This window comes from Antennarius striatus, chromosome 15 (genome assembly GCF_040054535.1).
Source record: "Antennarius striatus isolate MH-2024 chromosome 15, ASM4005453v1, whole genome shotgun sequence".
In the NCBI taxonomy this organism is placed as follows: Eukaryota; Metazoa; Chordata; class Actinopteri; order Lophiiformes; family Antennariidae; genus Antennarius; species Antennarius striatus.
This window is the reverse complement of record NC_090790.1, coordinates 15,025,812-15,052,822: the sequence shown is the minus strand read 5'-3', so window position 1 is coordinate 15,052,822 and position 27,011 is coordinate 15,025,812. Positions and strand designations below refer to the sequence as shown.

The 27,011-nt window shown below is 40.7% G+C and overlaps 2 protein-coding genes across 3 annotated transcripts in view; one reads left to right on the top strand and one right to left on the bottom strand.

The window, feature by feature from the left end:
• The first annotated feature begins 5,212 nt into the window (after positions 1 to 5,212).
• Positions 5,213 to 20,028, top strand: hapln1b (hyaluronan and proteoglycan link protein 1b). 2 transcript variants are annotated; one of them, XM_068333978.1, is made up of 6 exons: positions 5,213 to 5,296; positions 14,500 to 14,664; positions 15,546 to 15,709; positions 16,145 to 16,343; positions 16,671 to 16,973; positions 17,810 to 20,028. In XM_068333978.1, exons 2-6 carry the CDS (start codon positions 14,565 to 14,567, stop codon positions 18,097 to 18,099), a joined length of 1,056 nt encoding a protein of 351 aa, XP_068190079.1. In that variant the 5' UTR covers positions 5,213 to 5,296; positions 14,500 to 14,564; the 3' UTR covers positions 18,100 to 20,028. The 2 variants fall into 2 exon arrangements, with proteins under 2 accessions (XP_068190079.1, XP_068190080.1); XM_068333979.1 differs by lacking the exon at positions 5,213 to 5,296 and adding an exon at positions 13,356 to 13,548.
• A 1,507-nt stretch (positions 20,029 to 21,535) lies between these two features.
• The window catches only part of vcanb (versican b), a 28,437-nt gene continuing 22,961 nt past the window's right edge, over positions 21,536 to 27,011 (bottom strand). The window contains exons 14-16 of the mRNA XM_068333977.1: positions 26,063 to 26,207; positions 24,911 to 25,093; positions 21,536 to 24,825 (exon numbers count right to left, since the gene is read on the bottom strand). Of these exons, the coding sequence (XP_068190078.1) occupies positions 24,602 to 24,825; positions 24,911 to 25,093; positions 26,063 to 26,207 (552 nt within the window). The 3' untranslated portion in view covers positions 21,536 to 24,601. The remainder of the gene's footprint in view (positions 24,826 to 24,910; positions 25,094 to 26,062; positions 26,208 to 27,011) is intronic.

The following is a 27,011-nucleotide window of genomic DNA, read 5'->3' as shown; positions in this document are numbered from 1 at the left end:
AAAATACTTTTGAGGTGTTAAGTTTTTTGAGACAGCTGCTACATAAACAAGTAAATACATTTTTAAGATGGCAAACTTAAATATATAGTATATGAGAATCAGTTGAAATGCATATTTCTTTTGTATGGTTTTATCCCAAAAAGTCTCTTCTATTATCATAATTATTCACTGATATCCAGCCTAAACACCAGGATAAATGTTGTTCTACAAACAACATGTCAAAAAACTATTTTGTAATAGCACATTCCCATATGTAAATAAAGGTGCTAGACTAAATCCGGTCCCTTTGGAAATGAGGCCTTACTAGAGCCCAGTTCATGTGGGTTTGGCACCGGTCTGTGAGGAACAACCACAGAACCTATTTTCCGAATGAAGACTGTGGAGTCACTGACATCTGCTGGATAATCCTGAGTAATAACACCACTGTGACGAATTCACAACCCTGAAAGGGAAAATCAACATCTCATTTCAGTTTATTTCTTTTTCTCTTCACGTTCTGTGTGGTCTGTGTGTGCAGGAAGGAGAATCCTCTAAAGTTGCTGTGGTTTTAAATTTTTTTCGTGTTTTGCCGCAGTTCACATAATGTGACATAAAAATCTTTTGTTTTTTTCTGTGACATTTATGATTTTATTTACTTTTTAATAAATAAAATAATACTATCATTTCTTCAGCTCCGTCAGGTTATACATTACAGGATGCAACCAAATAAATCAGCGTCCCTCTCAGGTTCAATCCTCACTCTTCCTGATCGCCTCTTCCAGCTTATCCGGGGGTGCACCAAGGGTTTTCCAAATCAGTTGGTAGATACAAACTCTCCAGGGTCTCCTCCCAGCGGGTCATGACTGGAATCCCCCCCAAGGAAGAGTCACAGAGGCCACTTAACAAAAGGCTCAAACCATCTCAGCAGCAGCGACTCCACTTGGAGCTCCATACTCACAGACATCCTGTGGAGGAAGCTCCCAAATATATATGTTTATTCATGTGTGACCATTCAGTTTAAATAAACCCAGTCTGGGTTCAAATCCTAGTGAAAAAAATCACCAGATATTCTCTGCTTTAAAAAAAAGAGTCAACATAAACTTGTAAATCTTCTTTATCTGCCCCTGAAAGTTGTTTTCCGGAGTCGTGAGCCCTTGTGAGTCCCTTGTTGACCCCTGACCTTTTCACCACTATCATGTGTTTCCCACAGACGTCTCATCGGTGCTGATGGTCCTGTTTAAAGGAGATGCTGCCTGGTCTTTGCTTATCTCCTGATTCACATGTGTGAGTCGAGATAAAGGCTGAGAGAGGAGTTGTATCTCCACAAAGAAAGACTCTTCACTTGTTTTCCGCCACCAAACTGTTCAGTCAAAGCGGGGATCTATCTATGACACAACAAACTCTACATGATGTTGACGTCTTTGTCACGCAGGACAGGTTCTTTTCCCTCCGTTTAATCCAATAATATATAACATTCAGCTCTGGAGGAGCTCCTTCACGATCGCTGATGATCAAACGATGTGTGGAGATTTGTAGTGATTTTACACGATCATGGTGGATAGAATGACCTGATGTACCTGAGAGTGTTGTTTCAAATGAATAGTGTCTCTTTTCACTTTTACTAAATCCATGGGTTTTATTTCTCACACAGGCCTGTGAACAAAATTTGAGTTTGGAGGAACTAAAATAAAACTGGGATTAAATCACTTTTTCATCACATTTCTTGTACTAAATTGGATTTCGCTTTGTCTTAATCTTACGTAAAACAGAGATGACCTCATGAAACACTAACTGTGACTAAATAAATGTGAAATATGCTGATGAAAAAAGTAGAAAGAAAAAACTACCAATATGTGAAAAAATATTCTGTTTATTTGGAAATTAGCTTGTGTATGTTTTAGATGTTCATTCATTTACTTTCATCCTTCTGCTGCTAGGTTGCCGGAGCCAATCCCAGCCCACTGGGGGCATGAGGCAGGGTACAGTGCGGACGCGATGTCGGTGCACCGCGGTGTTTAAAATGTTGTAAATTTTAAATGATTGATGAATATTCTAGTCGTGGATCAGACGCCTCTGGCTCAGTATCTTGAAGTGGGTGTGGCTCAAGATAAACCAGCCAATCAGAACATGTTGTGGTGTGAGCCGAGCCCAAGTGAATGGAAGCGAACGGATGGTGAACACCAGGGAATGCAGATCCGAGTGAGTGTAAATCCAACTCCTGGTCATTCAAATCCACCTGAGGTCAGTGAAGTAACCACTGGACCAGCGCCGCTGTCCCACAACTGAACCCAGCACTCGCAGACAGAGGTGGTGTGTCCTGACAGACTGACCCTGAGCCCACAGACGTGAGGGGGGGCGTTCTGAGTGTTTACCTCATCCAGAACCAGCAGCAGCACAGAGGCAGCTTTCTACAGATGCCACATGTGAGCGTGCCGACCCGAGAACATGTGTTCTGGTGTGGCCCGCCGGAGCCAGAGGGGCCAGGCTGGGGACAGCTTCAGAAAGCAGCTTCTGTTCAGACTCTCACTGGGTTTCATTCAGACTTTTTTGAGGCTCACGTTCTCTTAATGGAGGTTATTAAAGGTCCATATCAGGAATGTTCTGTTCTGTGTGATCCTTTACCTTCACTAAGGAGATTATGTTTTGTTGGTTTTGTTGGTTGGTCTGTTGGTCAAGAGGTGCGAGGACCAGGAAGGAATCCATTAGCTCTGGGTGTAGATGTGGATCCAGGAAGTTTAGCACTATTTTTAAAAAAACATTGTTTGATTTGGTTGGTTTTCCACATTTTGACAACAAATCCACAAATTCCTGCCAAACCTTGTAATGAAGGAGCCGTGTTCATCCATCTATCCATCCATCCATCCATCCATCCATCCATCCTTTCATCCATCCATCCATCCATCCATCTATCCATTCATCCGTGTAATGTGAAACGCCTGTTTACAGAAACATAAAACACAAAACAGGATACAGAACCCCTGAGACGTGAACCCATCGTCTCATCTTGATTTCACAGAAATCGTTTCAACAGATTTCACAGAAATCTCTCCTGGAGTTTTTGCGTAATCTGGCTGACAAGCAAAGAATCCCACAAACAAACCAACATGGCTGAAACAAAGGCTGCTGGTGTTTCCCCTCCCCTGATGGAGCATGAATTGTGAATAGAGCTGGGTGTGTGTGTGTGTGTGTGTGTGTGTGTGTTTTCAGTTTTCATGTCATTAAACACTGAACTCCACCCTAAACCGGTACAAAGACCTCCTGTCCACATGTGTGCCCCCCCCCCCACACACACACAGGTTAAACAGTCCAGGTTTATACAGTGAAACAGTCCAGGTTCACACAGTGAAACAATAAAGGAGTAAAGCAGCTGAGATTCCAGCTGCTTTACTCCATTCAGATTTTGTTTCTATGGTGTTTTTGTTTAAAATAATTTTCCATAGACCTTCAGAAGTTTACATTGAGCTCATTTTCAGCAATTTAAGTTCATCTGATCAACATGATAAGCATATCTGTAGCATAACTTTCTGTGAGGAACTCGAAAACAGTTTTTGACAGTTTTTCTCAAACTATATAACTCTTAAGGTAATCTGAAAGGTAACTAAAACTGTCAGAATACTACAGAAAAGCACTGGAGTAATACCATAGCAGTTGAAGAGCGATTAACCATCACACCGACCACACACTTCACACACACACACTTCACACACACACATGACAACACCGACTGGAGCTCATTAAGTTCTCAACTAGATTTACTCTCAGGCATGAAGCTGATTGGTCGTTTACGGCTGACAGCTGATTGGTCCTTTATGGTTGAGCGCCTGATTGGTGACCTCCTCAACTCTTTACTGCTTTAACCTTTTGCTGTGAAGCTCAGTGACCGCGGCGATGGGGCCATTAACGGTGGATGTATGGAGTTTGTTGCAGCCTGAAACGCTCAGAGCCTCAGAGATGAGTTAATATAGTTTATCAGCATTTAAATGAACTAGTTTTCAGGTTTATTTGTGAGATGGAAGCAGGAAATCAAAGTATAAAACCATCACATTAACCTCCACCAAGGAGGTCGTGACCCCATGCTGGTTAATCAGTCTGACTTTGGTGAAGGCATCACTGATCAAAGAGAAAATTTGGACCTCGACAACCTCAAAGATGGGATTTTCATATAATGATAGTTTGTTATTGACTTTGGTCAATATGGTCATGAGTGTAAAGATAATTACCCCGTTTGGGAACAATAAAGTGGAGTTTTTTTCTTTCTTCTTTAAACACCGCAAAGAGATTCAGGTTGTTATTTTTTATTACACATGTAGGGTTTGAGTGTTATCTACCTAAACATTGTCTATTCAGACTATACAGAATAAATAGCTATATTTAGAGTCATTTCTGTGCTACCTGGTATTGCAGGTATAGGTTATGCTAGTTCATTAGCATGTTTCCTTATGCAGCAAACATTCAAGAAAATGGCTAGGGTTTATGGGAGCCTGTTGAGCTTTAGTTCCACACATTTACAAAAATAGCCATGATGAAACACCTTCAGGTGACATCACAGCAACATATCACCTGAGGCTCGATGACCTCACCCGGTGATGTCAGGTTCTGTAAAGTCATGTTGGACAGAACTGTCCAACATGACTTTACAGAAAATGAGCACAAAGGAAGTCCTCTACAGCTGTGCACAGGATGACATCTCCAACATCATCTGAAGGTTGGACCAGTCCATGGGGAGCAGGATTACTGCTGGTGTGAAAATCACCTGAGATATTGTCTTTGTTACTGATTCAATAAAGTTAGTCATTCAAAGTTACTGTAAAACAGACACAGGCTGTTGTTTCCATGGACCACCCAAGAACCTCAAACACAGGAACGCTTTAAAATCACCATAAACAACAATTTCATTGGTTTTTGAGTAGAACACACAGAGAGCAGGAGCGGTTCCCAGAACAAAGTTCCCTGATCAACAAGTTCCCTGATCAACTTGACCCTCCCTGATCCGGACACCCGGAACCACCAGAACCACCAGAACCAGGACCCGCCAGGCTCTGGACCTCCAGAATTACATGTGGTCCCGGTGAAAGTGATCCACCCGGTCTGGAGATGATCGTTACTCAATCTCACTGGACACACACACACACGCACACACACACACACGCACACACACACACACACACACACACACACACACACACACACACACACACACACACACACACACACACCCTCCTCCTACTTTGACGCGCGGAGTCGTTTTTGCGCTTCATTCCGCGTCTGAACCGCCGGAGAGTTCAGGCTTCAACCGCAGAACTGCGCACCGAACAAGGTACCGTTACTTTAGCGTTACTTTAGCGTTACTTTAGCGTTACTTTCTGCTTTGAAAAGCGCTTTCCAGGTTTTAGTTGAAGGTTAGAGAAAAACGGAAAACACGGAGGAGAGAAAGATATGAAAGAAAACTCAGGTGATTTTATTCTTGAAGGCTAATTAGAGGATGAAACGACAGACAGCGATGCACGAAATGAAGAGAATGAAGTTTATGGAGATCAAAATGCTTTATTAAGTTATTTACTGACATTAAACGAGTCAGGATGTGGAGATGTATTGAGAAGAAAGGAGAAAAAAATTATCTCTGATTCTACATTTCTTCTTAAATGTACTCTTTAAAAATGTTTTTGTAAGTAAAATATAACCATAAAATGTTTCATATTAAAATTGACGACAGTCTCAATTTTCTGTGAGGTGAGGCTCAATCAGTCCCAGAGTGATATCAGAAGAGATCATTTGAACCAAATCCTGAATAATAATTGATTATTAAAACACTCATGTGAACCGTCTGAATCAGATACAGAGCGTGTTGAGCTTCCTCCTCTTCCTCCTCATGATTTGACTGATGAAAGGTAAAGCAGAGTGACTCCTGTGACCATCAAATCACATCTGAGGATTTCAGGGTGAGGATGTGCAAATGTGAGGTCATTAATATTCCAATTTATACTCCATCTACGTCTGTTAGAGCAAGAACATCAAGTAATTTTGACATTAATTTTAAATTACAATTTTACATTAACAAAATACCCTTTTTGCAGTGTCAGTTTTCATGAATAGAAAAATGCCTTCATGTCTGTAGGCATTTGGGGTAAGTTGCTTAAATCACAATTTCAGGGGTACGGCACTGTTTTTTTCCCTGTATCTGTAGTTTTTCATGTAATGCAGATGGGTCAGGACAACATGAAGGTTGGGGGGGAGGGGTAAATTTGGGGGTTTAGCATGAGTTTAAAGCAATAAGTGCGGTCACACTTCTTGTTTCTGGAGCATAAATGAAAACATTTGGAATCCTTTCTCACAAAACTGAATTTTCGTCTTTGTCATTTTAATATTTCCTGTCTCCATGGTTACAAGCTGAACTTCAGTTAATTGTGGTGATTGGTTTCATTTCTTGAGCAGATTTAAAACGTTATTCAATATTTTTTCCAAACAGAACAACCAAACATTGAAGTGGTGGCTCTCCCTATTGAGGAACTTTTACTGCTTTTGTTTTCTATTGTTTCTGTGGTTACAAGATGAATGTAGACTCATTCCCTGACAGGGATTTGTCTCAGATGAGGGGCTCTGAACGTTTTTTTTTTTTACCAGTCACTATATAAACATCTCCATGTTGTAGAAGTGTCTTTTCATTTTGTGTAAGCATTTCTCCACCTCAGCCATGGATGGATTACATAATCACTTTTAAAGTGTTTACAAGCTGGATAACTAAAAAGTTTTGAATAGATTTCAATTACATATAGTGGGTAATTAATTTGGGCTCTACTTTATTCATTTCTTACTGCACATTTACAAACTGAACTAAGTTAATCACATTTCCTCCCATTAAACACACCAGCGAAGTGGGATCCTGAATTTTCATGCCTGCTTTTTGGTTTTAATTGATCGATACGATGTGAACCAAACTGCCGGGTAATAGAGAGGGATGCTGAATCATAAACGGGGGGGGGGGTGTTGATCAGATTGATTTAACACCGAGGGTCTGTGGGCCATGTTCAGCCCAACAACCCCTCTCTGTGTGCCGGCTTAGACTTAGCGGCTCCACCTGGACCCCCACCCATTAGCCCTAACAAACACGTATAGACTGTGGCTTCAACCCCCCCAATGAAAAGATGGGTGTTTCCTCTGTGGACACACACTTTCAATTTTCAACTGTTTCAATTTGAAACAACTGGTTAAATGATGGAGAACATGTGTGTTGTTTTATGTGTTAATCAAGTGGAGGTTATTTTCATCATGAATAGACGTGTGTTTGTCAGGTCGAGTGATGTGTGTGTGTGTGTGTGTGTGTGTGTGTGTGATCTACAGGCTGAAGAAATGTTCCACTACAGTTTGACTAGAAAACACTTCCTGAAGGACATTTTTACACGTATACCTCTATAAATGGAACAAGAACTTTGATTCAGGGTGAAAACATGAGCAAACTGTTCAGATTCAGATGAGGTTCAGATGCATTCAGGTGTTTGAAGGCGACTGAAAACACTGAAAGGTGACTGAGCAGGATGCTCGCTCAGCAGAATATGTGATCAAATAGGATTATTATGAAGAAAATGAAGGAAATCAGGTACAGATTGATAAATATTGATATATTTTAATGAAAATAGACAGAGCTGTCAGAATTATTACCAAAAACAACCAATAGAGGGCAGCGATACACCGGTGTGGGTTCTAACCTCACTTACCCAAAGAAGAAGAAGAAAGCAGCGACACCACCTGTGTGTTTCGTTGATGTAGTAATTGTTAAAATAGTGATTGTGTATTGTGGTATTTCCTGTAAATATTATTTATGATTGGTTTCAACCTCAGGTTGCAGACATACTAGATATCACATTGTTTTAGCTGTTTAATAGCATGTTGCTAAGAGAGTTCAAAAGCCATCAGTGCCTGGATGTGTGTTGAAGCTAACATGAATTAAAATGTTAGGCTAACATCATCCAAGACACATGGTAACACACACACAGTAACACACACACACACACACACACACACACACACACACACACACACACACACACACACACACACACACACACACACACACACACACACACACACACACACACACACACACACACACACACACACACACACACACACACACACACACACACAGTGCTGGTAGCAGTAGAGCTGGTTGCAGGTGTGCTAACATTAGTGTAAGCAAAGCCTTGCATTTACTAAATTGAACATAAACTTAATTCAACTCTTTTGGAAGAAAAAGCACATTTTATTTGCAGTTATCTGAAATTTTCTCATTAACTCAACTTAAAAGGTTTCATTTAATGGTAGTAAACACATGATTTTATGCTATTTTTACAGCAAGAAACCAACAAACACTGAAGTAATGACATGTAACCTAAGACCTCTAAAGGGATCATCTGTTTAATATCATGTGGTTGTGAACAACACTGAACTTTGACCTTAAGTTTTCACCCCGTCACCTTCAGTTGGGGCTATAGAGAGACCCTACATATACAACCTTCCTAAAACCAGAGGCATGCTGGGATGAAGCCCAGATTAACTTTTAACTGGTTCTCTTTGGGGTCAAGGTAGCCAGCTAACAAAGACAAGTTGTAAAATGGCCGATCCCAGTGGGGGGTGACGGGGTGAGGACAGGGGTGAGAGGTGCATCTGCTCCATAAGGGGCAATATACTGGATTGGTAGCCTGCTGCTGGGTTTTATGGATCTGGAAAAAAGAAAGAGAGTGGGTAAAGTTTACAGTGTGTAAGCTGTTTGTGACGCTCTAAAGGCAAGACGCTTTAAATCAAAGCAGATCATGTTGAGTTCTGGAGATCGGTCCTGGGAAAAGATATTGGCTGTAATATTCCCAAATTTTCCTGAGTTTCCCTTCAGACCCACACAGCTATGAGGAAATGTTTGACTTACCAAATGGGAGAACAGGAAGTTGACACCTGTGACATCACATATACCTTTGAAAGATGTGTAGACTAGAAAAGAATAACAGCCGATTGCCCCATGAAGTTTAAGCCATGTTTTCTGTCCTGCTGCCTCATTGGTCTACAGATGTGACATCACAGGCTGACTGTGCTTCAAACTGAGGACTCTTTGTAGGAGTCACGGTGGTGTGAAAATGAAGCGTTTGGTTGTGGACCGGTTTGAACCCACTACTTCAACCACTGAGGAGAATAATGTCCTGGGCTGCGGGGAAACTGACTGAGCTATTTGTGAATACCCCAGGTTGTGTGTAAATACCCCACCCATCACTTCCCGCCCCACCTATATACAAATACATACTAGTTCTCAGTTGTTTTTTTTTCCAGAACAGGTTGTCTGACAGCTGCTAGAACCTGTTGCTGCTCTCATACAGATGTTAGTTCAGTCTGAAAATTAATGGAAATAGTCTGAGGGGGGGAAATGCCTGCTTACACAAGACTGTAGCTTCAGCAGAGGTAAAGTAGAGCTGTAAAAATGGGCTGGTTGGATCTTTGCTGCTGATGGTGAAACATGATGAATGCGTGGACCCTCAGAGACATGGGTTGGTGCTGAAGCTCCCTTTTTTGACAGTCTTATTGTGTCGACTGAGCCTCTAAAATGTGAATGAAATGATGGCTAGAGTTCAGTGGTCATTTTCTTGTCATCCACTGGCGACCGTCCATCGGCCCACCCCGAATCACAGAGCTAATGTCAGAGAAATAAATGTTGTTTGTTTGGAAGAGGTTTTAATGCTTCTTCAAGATCTAAAATTGATCTAAAACCATCAGTCCTGATGGACGGGAGCTGCCACAAAGATAACTCCATCACCACCACCTTACTGTGATTTAGTCCATGAAGCGGTCTGACCTCAGAGCTAGCACGTTAGAGCTAGCACCTTCATCAGGTCAAAATGAGGCCACCTCCTTCTTTAGGACAAAATACTGACATACTCAGCTGGACCCTGAAATTTAGTCTGTCGATGAGTCATAAGTGTGTTTTGGATGAAACGATTAAACATATCAGTTTGTGAGAGCCTTCAACTGTTGCATCACTTCCTAAATCCAGATCTTGGATTTTTTGAAACGCATTTTTAATTCATTCTCTATTATTTTTATTTAAAAAATGAAATATTGACTTTGCCCACTGGGTGGAGATACTATGGTGTTGAAAGTGTTTTCAACAACAAACTATAAATCAGAGCAGATTATAGATTTGGGCAGTGATCTGGAGATCTGAGGCTGGTTCAGGTGTGTTTCCTCCATAAACCACATGACCAACTTGACACTGAGGAGGTACTGATGGACTTTCAAAGGAGACCTGCCAGCAGCTTCTCATCACAAACACTTATTAAGCCCAAGGAGCCATGACAGTTTCTTCAACATGATAGAACACCTTGTAGATATGCCGGAACAGAAAGAGGAGCAGCTGTGTGGTTGGGTAATCAGCAGGTCAGGCATAAAGACATCAGGAAAAGAATGGACCTATGACATGCCATGCCAGAGATGACCACACCCCCAGACAGATAAAAAGGACCTTCGTTGATAAGACTTCTTCCTGGGATTAGGGAATGGATGCTGTGACAACAATAGTCTTGCAGTCATTCCAGGACCGCTTTGAGGCCCCTCAAGGACCCATGGGAGACTTCAGACCGCAGCCTGAAACCCACTGTGGTAGGACTCTGGTTCAAACCAGTGCTCACCTCAATTAAGATGATACTGCTGATATTCTCTTTATGAATGCTAACCTTTTTAGCCGATTGAGTTACCATGCAAACTTTTGCTAAATGAGACATTTCTAACTGTTTGTCTTGAGGGGAACATGAACACCGGAATTAGCTCAATGCTAACATTATTTTCTCATCTTTTGAATCTTTTGAAGAAGAAGGTTTAACTCAAACCATCAATACGGTGATAGGCCACCTTGTTAATGATCTGGCAGATTTGGAATTTGTTTTGAGGGACAGTCTGAGGGACAGTTTATCTGCTTGATTACAACGGAAATCCATCTTCATTTGACTTCTGAGTTTAATCAGGTATTTTGAATAAAAACCGACAACAGACGGAAAATTTCACTTGAAAAAGAGATGCATGAACCTCACTGGAAAACCGTTGAAGTGTTGAGTTACATCCAGCTGGGTCCAGATCGAACTTCAACACATCGCCAAGAGCACTGATGATGAAGCTTTTAAACTAACAAAACTGAAGTCATGTCGGCTGCACATGAAGGAGAATTCATTTAGTCAAACATCACACAGTGGCTTCTATGAGGTTTTCTGTTAGACGATTCTCCTCTCGAACCTCTTGTCAAAAAGCTGGACTGATATTTGGATAAGTTTAAATGAGGAGATCAAAGGTCATTTAAGCATCTAATGGAGAAAATTACTTTTCCCAACGCAAACCGTGGACTCAATAAAATGACCAAAGAAGGAATGGAAACTGTGAGGGAGCCGGAGGAGCTTCGTTAAAACACTGGTTCGCTCTTATTCACCTCCAGCAAGTAGGTTGTTTCCAGTCGTTCCTCTGAGTCGGTTCATTGGTTGGTTGATTTAGTTTGTTTCTCAGTTGGTTGGTTGTTAATTGAGTAGTGATGTGGTTTGCTGTCGGACTTATTGCTCATTTGGCTGTTTGATTGGTTGGTTGGTTTAGCTCATAGAAAAAATTTGGCTTTTTTGTCTAGATATACGTAAAAATGATTATTTTAGCCATCCTGCTCCATTCTTTTAGGTTAATGTTAGCATTCTTACAAAGACAATGAAGGAAGTTGCCCAGATTTCATTAAAAAAAAAAACCATCAGAGAAAACATCAGAATCATCAAAAAAAAAAGAAATCTAGAAGGTATTGATGACTAGATTAGGATAAAAACACTGGACTGAATGGAGCGACCGTTGGTCTGTTCCTCTGCTGTCCTGCAGTGACTCCAGTGATTAGGAACAGGGAGGGGTCCCGCTGTGGAACAAAAGATGACTTCAGATCCAACTCCAACAAATCTGTGCAGCGATCGCTGCGTCTGAGTTCAGCTGCACATGTTTTCGGTTTCTTTAAAGCTGTGAGGCCAAATGTGAGTGTCAGAGGTTTGTCGACACGTCCTCTGTGTTTGTGCAGCGAGTGCTGGTGTGTGTGGGTTCAAATCACATTGTCAGTGAGGGAGATGATGTGAGAAACATGTCAGACCTCCGTCACAACCAGCTGAGTGTGTTTACAGCTGATCAGCTGATGGAGCTGGAGGAAGGTTCACATCTGATATGGAATATAAGCTAATAAAGATATTATTACACTCATGCATTAACATCAGATTCCATTGTGCAGCCATGCATAAGCAGGAAATAACCATTATGAATTTGATTTGTTATGTTAATAATAAACTTGGTCACAGACTCAATGCCCTCTCTTAATCTAAGGGCATTTTCTTTATTTTACATCTTCCGTTAGATTGACCTTCTTGACGTCTTTGTATCTAACCTGAGTCCATGTGTTCGGTTTATTTTATCACAATTTACGGCCGACTCTTAGTTTTCACTTTGCTGTCGGACAAAGAAAACTGAGATTTATCTGCAAATTGTCTTTTACAATAAAATGGTAAGATAAGAAGGTGAGATAATGAATGAAAAATTCAGATTTTTTTTTGGAATTCTCTAAATCAACTTTACTCCTGCGTCATTTCTTCCCCTGCAGCCTCCTCCATCCCCACCTCCTTCTCCCCTCACAGCTACATCTCTACTTTCATTTCACACATCATCTGCTCTCCTTGTCCCCTGCAGAGACTCAAAGTTTTTAAAAGGACGTTTAACTCCCTCCCTAACCCCCCCCCCCCATCCAGCAGTACCCCCTCGTCCCGTGTGCGCAGTGTTCTCCAGGCAGGGAGGGGGTGGTGGTGGTTGGGGCAGAAGTGTGTGTGTGTGTCTGTGTACGCTGCAGTTATTCTGCTGACTGCAGGAGCTCCACCTGGCAGAGGAGGGCAAAGAATCAGCAATCTGGACATTGAATGGAGACACACACACACACACGCACACACACACACGCACGCACGCACGCACACACACACACACACACACACACACACTGTGCTATAGAAGCCACTATTAAACTGGCTCAAGTTGAAATGTTTCTTTGGTTTTTTGTCTGTCACAGTTTAGAAAAATCCCCGTTACTGTCTCCATTACATCACTTTTTTCTAAAGTGTGTGACGATCAGCTGATGACTTATTCTACATTACAACAGTTCTGTGTCAGTAACCACCATTAATAAAAAACAATCCTCACTGAATCTACTGCAGTACTAAATGTTAGTCACACACTTCATCATGTGGACTTTCACAACAAAAATGAAAATCTGTTGTGCTACCATGGCAACAGCCTCCAGTTAATTTCTTTCAGTTAAAGACACTGGGCAGCTTTATTATTTCATAATCAGAATTAGAGACCATCGGTCCGATTGAAGGACTACTTTTTTCCCAGCATTCTGTGGGAGCAGATTTCAGCTGGAGCTGGTTTTCTATTGGCAGTGTCAGTCTTCCACAAACCGAGGCTGCGCTGTGAGACAGTTTGGGTCTGTCGCCGGTCCGACCTGCTGCTGCCTCGCTCTGCTGGATGCCTCATTCACTCACAGTATGTATCCTACCTGACATCTGTGTACCAGGTACAAATCTTGGAACACACTCCATGTTGTGCTGTCAGATTGAATCGTTTTGTGCGTGAGGATATCCGGTGCGTCCATCGTGGATGTTTTTTTTTTTTTCTGAGTTTTTTTGTGTGCTGACGGGATTCAATAACTTTGGAATGAGGTTGGATGTATTTAGTGTTTGCCTGCAGATGTGCTGACTAAAGGACGAACGCTGATCTGTGAAGCAGCAGCACTGCAGATAGAAACAGCTGCATGCAGAGCATTTAGACGACAAACTTTCCTTGCCTTAAATGTCTGCATACTGTTTATCCCAAGGTTGTTATGTCAGAACATTACAGCTTTGTTCGTGTTCATTACATCACCTTTAACAATGAATGGAAGTACAGAATAGTTTTAGCTCTGCCTCCTAATTAATTTGATAATTAATTTGACAATACCTGCTAATCTGATGCTGTTTCCAATACTGTGAGATTTTTTGCCTCATTGTGCTTCTGAAGTCATTTTATGCAGCTTTTACACTCCTGTGACATTTTGGCTCCACTTCCTAAGTCTGTGTACAGTATTGTGAGGTTTTAGCTTTGCCTCCAGCATGATGATGCGGATGAGTCTGTCAACGCAACTGTAGTCAACCAGATTTTTGAATTTATAAGGACTTGGGTTGCATCATCTCTTGACTATTATCTACAGACTCAATCATCAAATGTTTCAGTCTCTCATTGAGATGTTTTATTATCAGGATCCTGCATTTGTACCTATCCCTCTGTGAAGCTCCCGTCTCATTAAATTACCCAATAAATAACCTTTATCCAAATTCTGACAAGTTTCATGAAATCTGTCAGATAAACCAAACAGCATGTGTTCCTGAATTCGTCACTTAAAATTCTTGTTCTTCTTGTTCTTGTTCTTCCCTGTTTCACATGTTGGTCCTCCAATAGGAAACACCCCTGTCTCTTCTCCTGGCGCCTCTGCAGTGATCCGACCTCCAGCTTGGTGAAGGAAGATGATTCCTGTGTTGATCTGTGCTCTGATCGCTCTGACTGCAGCAGACCTGGACATCCTGTATCCTGAGCTGGAGCACTCCAGAACCATTTATGTGACAGGTGAGCATCGGAGTCCTCCTCCATTATCTCTCCCTGAGTTTCGTTCACAACACTCTCTCTACTGTGTCGTCTGTGTCCTCGCTTTATCAGTGTGTCCAGCCGCTGCGACTCAGTGATAACGCGACTATGTGGGGATCATGAGCTCACTGAGATAGAGTTATCTCATCAGGACTAGTTTGAGTCAGTGGAAATTGATTTAGTAATCAGAGAAAATGTTGGAAACCTTCCTGCCGAGCATTTGGAGGATCCACACCAACAGTATCTGTGTTCTTGTTGGACTTTTATCCTATCTTTCCACCACATTTGTAGATATCCATCCAGTTTTTGCAGTTGTTTGCTTACCAAGATGACCACAGGTGCTCAAACTGAGGTCAAACTGGAGATATTAGCCCCACCGTGATGTGGATTGTTCATGTGGTGCAAACAGTTCAAAGTCATAAATAAATGTGAATTCCTGTTGGCTGAGTTGAAAAATTCGCATATAGTTTAGTACAGTTTTTACTATTTTTAAGTTGAAATTTGTGTTTATATCTAGCTGTTGATTCTTGTTAATCAAGGTTTGGTAGACTTGCGTCTGTTTCGCAGGTAAGACCTACAGAAATTACCCTGTTCATCACTGGTCATGATGCGTCACTGATCTTTGACCCAAGCAACTTAGACAGATAAAATGATTGAGTAAAATCAGTTACCGTCAGTGTCATTCAGTAGTTGTGAGTGTTAACTGGGTGAATGTTGAAAAAGAAAGGTTTTCTTGTTTCTGTCCGTTTCTCTCTGTTTCTGTTTTTTTCTGTGAACTGAGAAAATATTGTACGACTGAAAGAGAGAGAAACATGTCATCAGCGTATGGCAGATAGAAAACATTGTATCATTCTGCGTTGCAGAAAACGGCCCCCGGCTCTCGGTGGTGGCTGACCAATCAAAGGTCGTGTCAAGGAGAGGGGGGAACGCCACTTTACCCTGCAGGATCCAGAGGGACCAATCAATGACACCAAACCGCAAGATGAGAATCAAGTGGACCAAGCTGACCTCCGACTATCTGAAAGAGGTATTTTATAAACGGCACTCCTTGCTTCTATGCCTCCATTATTACAATAACATTTTTTCGCTGAAACTTGGATGAAATAAAACAAATCACTGCAACAAGTGGTTGCATCCAGATCGGTTGATACTGAAAGAACACGTTTCAGAATGAGCTGTCATGGTTAGCGTTAACAGTGTTATTTAAATAAAGTGATTGCAGAATCTGTTTCCGTGAACATTAAACATTAAAGTGTGAAAAATTTATTCAAAGTATCAACTGGATGTGTAGTGAAATAATTCTTCGTTGTCTCTTAGGTAAAAGTACCTTGTGCCGATTTCCTAAAATGTGTAAACACTGTAGACCACTGATTGGTCACATTTATCATGTCACTAAAACCTCTTAAGTTTGAACTTAAACTCACGACATCTTGACATGGTATCAATGTGTTCATCGTTCTAGCTGGACGTTTATGTCACCATGGATTATCACAAAAGAAGTTACGGCGGTTTTCATGGACGCGTCCACCTGCAGGGATCCTCTCCCATGGACGCCTCTCTGGTCATCACAGAACTCACCCTGGAGGATTATGGGAGATATAAATGTGAAGTGATTGATGGACTGGAGGACGCAACAGTGGTGGTGGCACTCGATCTAGAAGGTATAATAGTTGGACTGAAAGGTCCCTGTCTAAAACTAAGACGCTTTTTAGTCCTATTGTGCTGTAACAGACAGCATCTAAATTTAGCACTGTAGTCAGAGATTGTTTGGCTGAGAGTCAGGAGCCAGTGTAAGCATGGCGCGCATTAGTGTCATGATGTTTGAGAGGAGCCAGAGATGTCAGCCATTACTGTTAAAGCCAGGAGAAAGCAGCTGTGCTTACACAGCAAGACCAGATTTTACTTTCATTAGAATAAATAACATGACTGAACCCAGAGGGACCGGTGCTGCTGGTCATTCATCACATCGTTCTCTCGTCTCCATGCAGGCGTCGTCTTCCCCTACTTCCCTCGTCTGGGACGCTACAACCTGAACTTCTACGATGCTGAGAGAGCCTGTCGGGACCAGGATGCCGTGGTGGCGTCGGCGGACCAGCTGTATGAGGCGTGGCAGGGGAAGCTGGACTGGTGCAACGCTGGCTGGCTGAGTGACGGCACGGTCCAGTACCCCATAACGTACCCCAGAGAACCCTGTGGGGGCAAGAACACGGTGCCTGGCATCCGCACCTACGGCCTGAGAGACAAGGAGAAGAACCACTACGACGTGTTCTGCTTTACCTCCCACTACAAAGGTGAAGGTTCTTCAAAATTTGATGGTTATAAACTTATATATAACATATAAAATATAATTTATCCAGATCCATTCCAAAATTTCATGGATTCTTCATGCCCCTTCTATATGATTTTATCCACCTAATGGATTTTTACATAACCATAGTAACATAAGGAAATACATGAAAGCATGATGTTTAAAGAACGAAATATGGGGACAATCAAACTAATAAAAAAATTAATGCGCAGTTTTTAATTTGTCCCACAACAAAAATTACTAAAGCATAATCTGGAACTGATTATTAATTTATTCAAGTATCTCATACTTTGAGGTGACCAGTTGAACTATTTTAAATCAGGACTGGTACTTTCTGGCAAAGCTATTGCCCAAACGTGGTATTATGTCATCATCCCGTTCATACTCCGCATTATCATCATTGGCCTGTGAAAAGCAACGATTGTACGACCACTCTCTTTCCCCTCATCACATACACTCTGTTAGGGGAGGCATCAGGACCCACATGGGGAACACCACAGGAGAAGTTCTCATTCATAGTTATAATTAGACACGGAAAACCCAGGAAACGCACAAAATCTCATAAAGGCCAACAAACTTGAAGCGCGGAAAAAAGTCTGATCGCGAACAAAAGGAAAGGCCGGCTTAAAAAGCCTCAGGCTTATCAGCCTGATGAGGCACAGGTGTGGAGATGAGGCACAGGTGTGGAGATGAGGCACAGGTGTGGAGATGATTTTTGTTTAATCCGTCTGACGACCAATTAGTGAATGAACCTTTAAACTGAGGTGTAGGCCATGTATAATGCTGCCAAAATATAAATCTGTGTCTTTACCTTCTCAGGTCGCTTCTACTACTTGATCCACCCTTCTAAGCTAACTTATGATGAGGCGGTTCGGGCGTGTCAAAAAGACGGCGCCCAGATCGCCAAAGTGGGCCAGATGTTTGTTGCCTGGAAGCTGCTGGGCTACGACCGCTGCGATGCCGGCTGGTTGGCGGACGGCAGCGTCCGTTACCCCATCTCCCGCCCCCGCCAGCGCTGCAGCCCCACAGAGGCCGCCGTCAGGTTCCACGGCTTCCCCGACAAGAAGCACAAGCTGTACGGCGTGTACTGCTTCAAAGGGCCGAACTGAGCTAGGAGACGACGTGCAAACACACGGCATTCACACGCACACTCACACACTAGTGAACGCAAAGGGTGGGAAACGGTTTGGGGAACCAACTGTAATTCTTTTGTTTTTTCATCGAGACCTGGAGCAACAATGCAGCCTTGAAACATGCAACGTCATGCCTGACAGGTAGGACTACAAGCCGAGCACAGAGCTGATCCTACCTGTCCAGACCTAACAAGGTGCTACCACAAATTCATCTAGTATTTAAAGTTTTTATAGAAACATCTTGGACCAAGCACTAGTCACATCCAACTTTTTATGATTTCTAAGTGTGTAGAAAGTTATTATTATGAAATGTAATTCTCCTTTTTTTCTTATATTGTAGAAATAATTCCGATTTTTTGTGTTATTTTGACCAAAATCTCTGGTTTATATAATACATAATAGTGGAAAAAAGACAAACTTGATAAGAAGAAGTCATTAATTTTGCACTAAAGATGTAGGAGATTCTCATTCCAGGCTCAGACTACAGGAGTTCTGAGGTAAAGGTTTAAAATCTGTTTGATTCCATCAGTACTTCCTGTGTGTGACCACCAATGAGACATCTTAGAACATCTGATGGTGCACGCTTTAGATTAGATGGAAGGTAATCTGTGTAGTCCTGTAGTCTGAGCCTGGTGTTCAGGAGGATACGAGGTGAATAGTGGGAAACGCCTGGCATGATTGAAACCATCAGCGAACATGCACAGAGCGGTTCTAAAAGCCCATTGGTGGCTGTTATTGTCTGTTTTGCTTCATTTTAGATACCAGAGCATGACGTAGCCTCTATAAGCATCTGTCAGTGTCTTTCTAGTCCATCCAGCGCCTTGATAAACTATTTTTGATACTGATGCTGTAGTTTCTTATAGCAAATAAACAGAGCCAATATTAGCCTCGTTTGAAACCTCAGCTCCTGTTTGTACTGAAACAGTCAATGGTCGCTAATCCTAAAGGACTTGTAAAACTATCTTTCTGTGATTCTTAATCTTGCTGTTTAGCATCATAATTTTACATCTGTGGGGTAAACTTTCCGAACAATTTGTTTGTTTTACTTTTGTTAAGTTACTGCAAACAATGTTTAGTATAAAAGAAAAAGCTTGACGTTTCCTGGCAGGGAAACGGTTCATGGCTGTTAACTCCCCATCAAAACTCGACTGTGTACAGATATCTGTTGATGGTCTGGATTGGAACAAGAATACAAAGTCAGTAACTTGTTTTTTGTACTTATTTATTTGCTTCTGGGTTTTTTTTGTTAATGTGTGAACAGATGGCAACATAACCTAAACAGTTACACCTTTCAGTCTTTTTCCATTGCCCCCATGGAATGACTTCAAATAATCTGAGAAGTTTTAAGAAAAAAACCCAAAGGATGTGATATGTATTTGTGATCCTGAGTGCCTTGGCCGCCTCTCTGTCACTCTTCTACAAACACACACTGATGTTAGCTTAGAAAAAGAGTCCTTGGATACCAGCAAAATGACCACAATTCACCAAAGTCCAAAGTCACTACTAACATGATCTGATACTGTGGTTTAGGCTGGCTAAGGTTAGCTAACGTTATCCTAGAAATGGAGTTCCCTAACATCAGACTGGCTCAACCTACTAAATATAACCAAATAAGTACAAAGTCACAGCTAATGCTACAAGGAATGTAAAATATAGTGCCTGCTGTTTGAGCTTCAAGCTATGTAACGACATACTGTATATAGAGCTTCTCATTGCACTCTCAAAGCAATTACTGGTAATTATATTTCCCTAAATGTCAAGCTGTTCCTGAAAAGATTTCAAAAATGTCTGCTTTAATCTTGCATATAATCTGATCAAATGTGCTTGTTAGGAACTTTGTTAATAACTGCAGCAAACCTGGAAACTTTCTGGAGCCAAAGGACAATAAAACAGTAGATAAAGCTCGACTCTGTCTTTGACTCTTAACTCCAGGCTCACAGACTTCACATTCTGCAGAAAGAAAAGTCGGCATGTCGTCTGGAGCTGGGATGAAGTTCCTGGGTGATGCAGTCATGTGTGTTTTCTAAGGGAGGGGCTCCGCTTGCACAAATGTTTTCTTCAGAAAAACACCAAGGTCATTCATGGAGCTGTTTTCACCGGATTCTGTAACTGAACTGCTGCATTGGCAAAGCATCAGTGTGGGAGCTCTGGCGACATGTTGGTGATGTGTGCCTGCGTTCTATGAGCACGTTAGCACATGTTAGCACGTGATCCAAGTTTATTGAAAATGTTCAAATAGTGCAATACAGTGAAAATCAGAGTTACGCATTTCGAAACGAACTTGCAGTGTGTAGAGAGTACAAATTTATTTTGCACTCTCTACACACTGCTACACAATTATTTTTTTAATTCAGGAGGCGCCATCTGCCGACAGAGAGGCCTGAACTCTGTTGGTATTACATAAGTGATGTGCATTAATTTGCTGGGTAAATATTATGTCTGACCAAAAGAATTTTATGTGTATTAAAAAGTCAAATTTTGAATAAATCCCTTATCAAAATCAAATATGGATAGGCTCGCTGCAGAAAACAGTCGCCTACAAATAAATTATCATTCTTCTTATGATCTTGGTTTAATTCCTCACATTTGAAAACTTTCCTGGTGTCTTTCTCAGCATGTGAACTGATTTACAAGCATATGGGATGACGTTTTAAAGGAATCTAAGTGATGTAACATTTTGTTTTCCTGCATCTCTTCCACTCATGTAATGTTAGCTATTGTTAGCTAGAGATGAGAACACAGTCAGTAATATTCAGAATCAAAACTACTGTAAAGCATGTGACGTATAACAAAATATCACAGTTTTAGAAATTTAATATTAGCTACTGTTAGCTGAGAAATGGATTGAGCTATGAGAAAAACTAGATTAACAAACAAATGAAACACTGAGAAGGTCAATAACGGCCTAAGTTATAAATTCTCAACCTTATTTGGATATGATCAAAATGAAAAAGATGTGTTTTATTGGAAACTGTCGGTAAAAGCAAAACACAAAGAAGCTCTATTTCTGAGAGAAAACTTTTAAGAATAGTACTAAATCTCAAATTTCAAAAGAAAAAAACTCTGGATTCTGGAGCTGCACAAGAATTCTGGAGGTAGAACCTTTAATTGCTTGATTTTAAGAGGCTGATCCACATTATTACAGCTGACTTCCTGCAACAGATAAACTTGAATTATAGCTCACAATGAGATTTATCAACAAGTAGATATTTATGAATTTGGAAGAATTTTGCTTCTAAAAATACCCCCAAATGCATTGAAATGTTAGAATAACTCAATGACACAGCATAAACAAATGGCTTTGTTGTAGAGATAACTATCGTAGCTGTAGCGCATCAGCTGGTTCACTATGAAAATGTCAACTGTTCATATTCAATGAAAGAGATATAAAATAAACACAACAACCACAAGCTGTCTTATTTTAGTTCTTATTATTGCACACGCAGCATCGAAACAGGACATTTTTACAGTCACTCAAATGGAACACAATGATTACATAAAACAAGCCTCTGCCACAGATACAGTGAACCCACATGGAGTAGAAAAACATTAAAAATGCAAAGACACCGACAAACAATATAGAAAAGGAAAATCGATAAAGAACATGACAAGGAAAAGGTCAAATGCATTAAGACGACATGAAAACATCTGGTGGAGCTTCGCGCCCCCTCAGTCGTTGGAGTAAAACAGATCCCAGATCTGTAGGAAAGAAAAAGTACCTCCAGCTTTGATAAATCAATCAGAAGTAATTTAGTGATGAAGAGTCACAGCACAACGAGAAAAGCTATTGTTTGTCCAACGCAACGTAAATGATAAGATCAGATGTTCTCATGACAGATTCTGTAAAAAGGAAGTCATCATTAACAGAATTGCTTCAGTTCCAATGACATTTATTTAATATCACAGTTCATTCATAGTTTTAAAGTGTAAAATAAGTTAAATTCTTATGGCTTCATATACGATCTATGATTAATAGACACACACACATTCACAATAAAATCCTCTTCAGCTCTGTGTGCGTCGCTCTGCTCCCTTTAGAAACCTTTTCTCAGCATTTTGTACAAAAATCTACAAGAGAAATCAGCGAAACGGGAATTAATGCTGCTTATACAGAAACCATGACGAGACAGAGGAGAAAGCTAAACTTTTTTGAATTATATTATTTTGTTTTGTTAGGATCACATCTGTAAAAATAAATCTAGTACAAAATCTTGTTCAGCAGAGTGAAGATGAATGAATGAATGAATGAATGAATGAATGAATGAATGAATGGATATATCTTGTTAGCAAATGATGTTAAAGATCATATGAAACATCCTTTTAATTATCCTGACCAGGAATGTTATTTTGGATATATGGACATAGGATATGGATTTGTAGTAGCAATGTTTTTTCCACTTTCTTTAACACTTCTCTCCACATAAAATGTTCACCTTGGATACCCAAGATAATAATTTGCACTGAAATGGTGGAATATTAGCATATATTTACATGTTTTGTCACTCTTCGCAGTTGTAATATTTTATTGCTTAACAATCTTAAGTGAAATTTATAGACATTGACAGCACATTTGCTTTCAGCAGGATCTGTCTATAGAACAGTCCATACTGTACCCACCCACAGAGTCCAGCAGTCCCTCTGAATTTAAACACAACCTGATATAAAGTCCTCTTAGGAACCACATAATGCTGTCCATATGAATTAAATCAGAAACTGGAATATTAGCCAGCTATTATCATGTATTTACTAAAAATTTTATCAAGCTGTAAAGATTCCTGGGTTGGTTGGACATGTTGCTGGCTCTAAATTGTATTGGGCTTTTCATCCATATGAAAAACCTTTTTGCAGCATATCATCAAAAAAAAAGTAGAGTCAAGCCTTTGGTAAAACTGAATGAAGGTAAATGCCTCATTGAATAATATTAAAGAAAGTGGAAAAGATTCCTCGATTTGTCCATTTATGTGTATGCCAGTAATGAATGGGGTCTTTCTCGGTTCAGGGTCCATCCTTCCACCAAATTTTGTTCAATCTGGTTAAGTAGTCTTTCAGTTATCCTACACACCAACAGACTTATGTTAAAAAAGCCTCATTGATGGATTCCAGATGAAATGTTTTTAAAATGTGATCCTGCCAAAACCTTATTTCACCTTGTTTGAAGGTGGTGAAAAAACATGCAAGAATAATTTTTAAACTGGTCGCAGTTTGTTCCTCACTTTCTTGCCAAGGTTTCTATGAAGTCTATCAATAAAATGAATTGAATTCTCAAAGCTAACGGCAAAGCTGATAAAATAAACCACGGCAAAGACGGAGTTATTGTGGTGGTACCAATGATGAATATATGTACTAGCATATGCAGCATTTTCATAATGTTAAAGGTACCCTGTGTAGTTTGTGATAATGTACGACAAAATGCAATGCTAACAAAAGTAAGGCGAGCTAACAAACTGGAGATTTGCGAGTTAGCACTAAAACCAGAGAAAACCACAGAGATGAGAGACGAGTGACAAAACAATGATTTTTGTCACCGTGATTGACAATAAATGGACAAATTAATCTGAGAAACAAAGTGAGAAAATACTTTAAATATTCATGGAAAAGCAATTTCGAAAAATTTGAAAAACAGATGACTTCTGAAAACACATTTAAATTATCAATTCCTGCTAAGCTGGTTGAATTTCTGTCTTATGCTTACGTCTCATTAACGATTTAAACCTCAAAGACGTTTGATAGGATTAAATGCTGGTGAATATTCTTATCTTGAAGTTCCTGTACACAGTCCAGGTTCATACAGTGAAACGGTTTGGAGTAAAGCAACTGACCTCCTTATAGAGTAAATCCAGAGACGACTCGTGAAATATATGGAGTCTTTAAATATGATTGTTGCTTCAGGCGGGTGGAAGAAACTACTTACTGTGAACCTACTGTAGGCTGTGAATTTAAATGTGTCACATGTTTCAAAGACGATCTTGTAAAATAAATAGTTTCCAGGTGTTTCTTGGATGATGACCCTCATCTTGTAGTTCCCTTGATGGCTCCTCAAGAGTCACCAGTAAACACACTCAAATTATTCTATGAATCAGCTTTGAAAATGTTTCCCTGTGTCACACATGAACATTTTTTTAAAGTTAACTTTTATTTAACCAGGTAAGTCAGAGAGACAACCCACGCAGTTGGGTTTAAACTTGAGACCTTGTTGCTGTGACCACTGCCCAAAATAACAAGTTCTGATGGGAAACAACACCAAAGGGGACCTTTAGAATCAGATTCTTTATCACATTGTGAAGACATGACTTTTTTCTAGCACTGAAAAATCAGTGACTTAAGACTAAAACAGAAACAGAACTCAGTTATGCTCAGACTGTGGAGTGTTTTTGAACAAACCTGCCCCTCCGTGTAGTAGACAGGTCAGCACATCTCTGTCTATCAACGCCAATGGACCAGCTGTGATTGGCTGTCTCCACTCAGCCGATCAGAGTCACTACTGGTCCTCAGGGTGTGTTCGGACCTTCTGATACCTCTTCTCCCGCTGCAGTATCTCCACTCGTCTCTGGAAAGGCTTCCAGAGGTCCTGGAGGATGCTGTAACTTTGCGCTTGATTGTCATTGGGAGTCTTGGTGTGATGAATGTGGTTGTCATAGTGACGGTTGTCATTGTTCTGGTTGATGCGGCGCCGCAAAGTTATTGACTTGTGATAGATTGCAGCTGAGGACACAGATAAAAAAGAGCTTTGAAAAAATCTAACAGTCATGTGATTCTGAGCCAACGCTCCTCAAAGACGAGTACTCACGGCTTGTGCAGGTTACTTTTGGGGTGTCCCATTGGCCATTGGCACGGCAGTGTATGATAGGGGTGTGTCTTTGGATGAAACCTTGTTTACAGTGATAGCGGAGAAGGGCATTGATCTCATAGCGAGGCTTCATGGGTCCAAACACCCGAGCATCCTTCACCTCGGGTGGCTGTCCACAGGACACTGATGGCAGGAAACAAAGATGTCATTGTCTCATGCTTACCGCTAAATTGGCTTGGAACGTTTTTTAAAAATAAAAGCCCCTCAATTCAAGCTATCTGCGAGAAAAGGAAAAACCACCAGCAGCTACTAGTCCAATTGTTTTAACCACACTGGTGTCCATCATCACCATTGCCGTGGTACCGGTATGAAACTATGTGAACTTTGAACAGTGAATATTCCAACACACATCATGCCCTCGTCTCTCAACATCTGAAAATAACGTATTCTCTTGCTCAGTTTGACCCGTGAACGTCCTGGGAAGCTGAAAAGACTTTTTATTTCTAGTACAGGAGCAACTAAGATCAGGGAAGGTCACATATTTTCAAGAAAACTTGTGACTTTTAATATCAGTGGAGAAGAGGGTTTCCAATGGTAGAAAATATTTCTACCACCATTCTTAACAATGTATTTCTGTCAACTGAAAACCTTTGTGCAGCATATGTTAGCACATCTGCAGCATATGTTGGCACATCTGCAGCTAGCACCTTCTTATTCACAGACTGTTGAGAACTGTCTAATGAATGAACCTGTTGGACAAATTGTTGTTGGAGATAACCAGGCCTTGAAAAAAAATCATTAGCAGCATGCTAACTAGACTGCTAAAAGAGTCTTAAAGCTGATTATGAAACCAAAAGTACATGAACTGTTAACTTTTTACAGGAAATATTACAGTAATCATCCCTGAGTTAGTGACGTCAGAACAACACACAGGAACAAAAATCTATTGCTACCAATCCAAAAGTGTACAGAACCATTACTAGCCATTTGTATGGCTCAAGCTCAAACTCATTGTATCCTACAAATCCCATAATGCAACACCATGGCAGATATTTTAGCATTGATGCTACTGCTCAACCCCAGAAGATACCTCAAATGACATTTTGTTATTTCTCCAGATAGGTTGGTGTGTGTATACGTGTGTGTGTGTACCTGTTCCCTTTTTACAGGTGAAGGTCAGGTGATAGTTGCAGGGCACGTCGTTCCACTGACCCCCCTCATGCCAGATCATCACAACACAGTCCTCCCCCGAGTGGAAGAAGCTATCCGGCTGGTTGGGCCTCCAGAAGTCATATTGCTGTCAAGATGCACAAAAATGTATCGTTATTATTATTACTATTATTGTTGTTGTTGTCATCGTCATCATTATTATTATTAATAATCTCAGTCTGGCTTCCCTCATTGCTATTATTATTATTACTATTACTATTATTATTATTATTATTACTATTACTATTACTATTACTATTATTATTATTATTATTACTATTACTATTATTATTATTATTATTACTATTATTACTATTACTATTACTATTATTATTATTATTATTATTATTATTATTATTATTATTATTATTATTCCCACTATGAACAAAGTACGAAGTATCAACCAGGAACTACAGTTTGTTGATAGTTTTCATGGCAGAACAGACTTCAAATATTACTACACTTGACAGAGTCCCCTTAAATCTAAAGCAGGTGTGTTCACACACAGCAAATACCCTTCAGACATAAGTAATTACAGCTGCACGGACAAACTGATGACAACATCTCTGTCAGCTTAGGTGTAATCCTGTCACAGAAATCACAGTCAGGACTTATTTCTACACTGCTCAAACACATTGTGTGGATAAAACCAATGAAATCACCACCGATTGATATTTGCAGGATGTAATACCCACAAAGAGCAGACAGTGGTGCTGCTGGGACGCCACCGGTCTCCACCAACCCAAAGCTTCACCTCCAACAAGCTGCTTCAGAACAGAACAGGAACAGATGCATGCAGCAAACATGAGGTAACACCCCCCCCTCATGAGGGCGTGCCTCTGCTGAACGACCGAGTTCACTGCATAACTCCGATCACATGCGTGAACAGCTG

Bases quoted from the DNA above. Each gene is read 5' to 3' on its own strand.
- hapln1b (XM_068333978.1), top strand. From the start codon at position 14,565: ATGATTCCTGTGTTGATCTGTGCTCTGATCGCTCTGACTGCAGCAGAC. The intron at 16,344-16,670 runs GTATAATAGTTG...GTCTCCATGCAG, and splicing joins GGTGGCACTCGATCTAGAAG to GCGTCGTCTTCCCCTACTTC. The intron at 16,974-17,809 runs GTGAAGGTTCTT...TTACCTTCTCAG, and splicing joins CTTTACCTCCCACTACAAAG to GTCGCTTCTACTACTTGATC.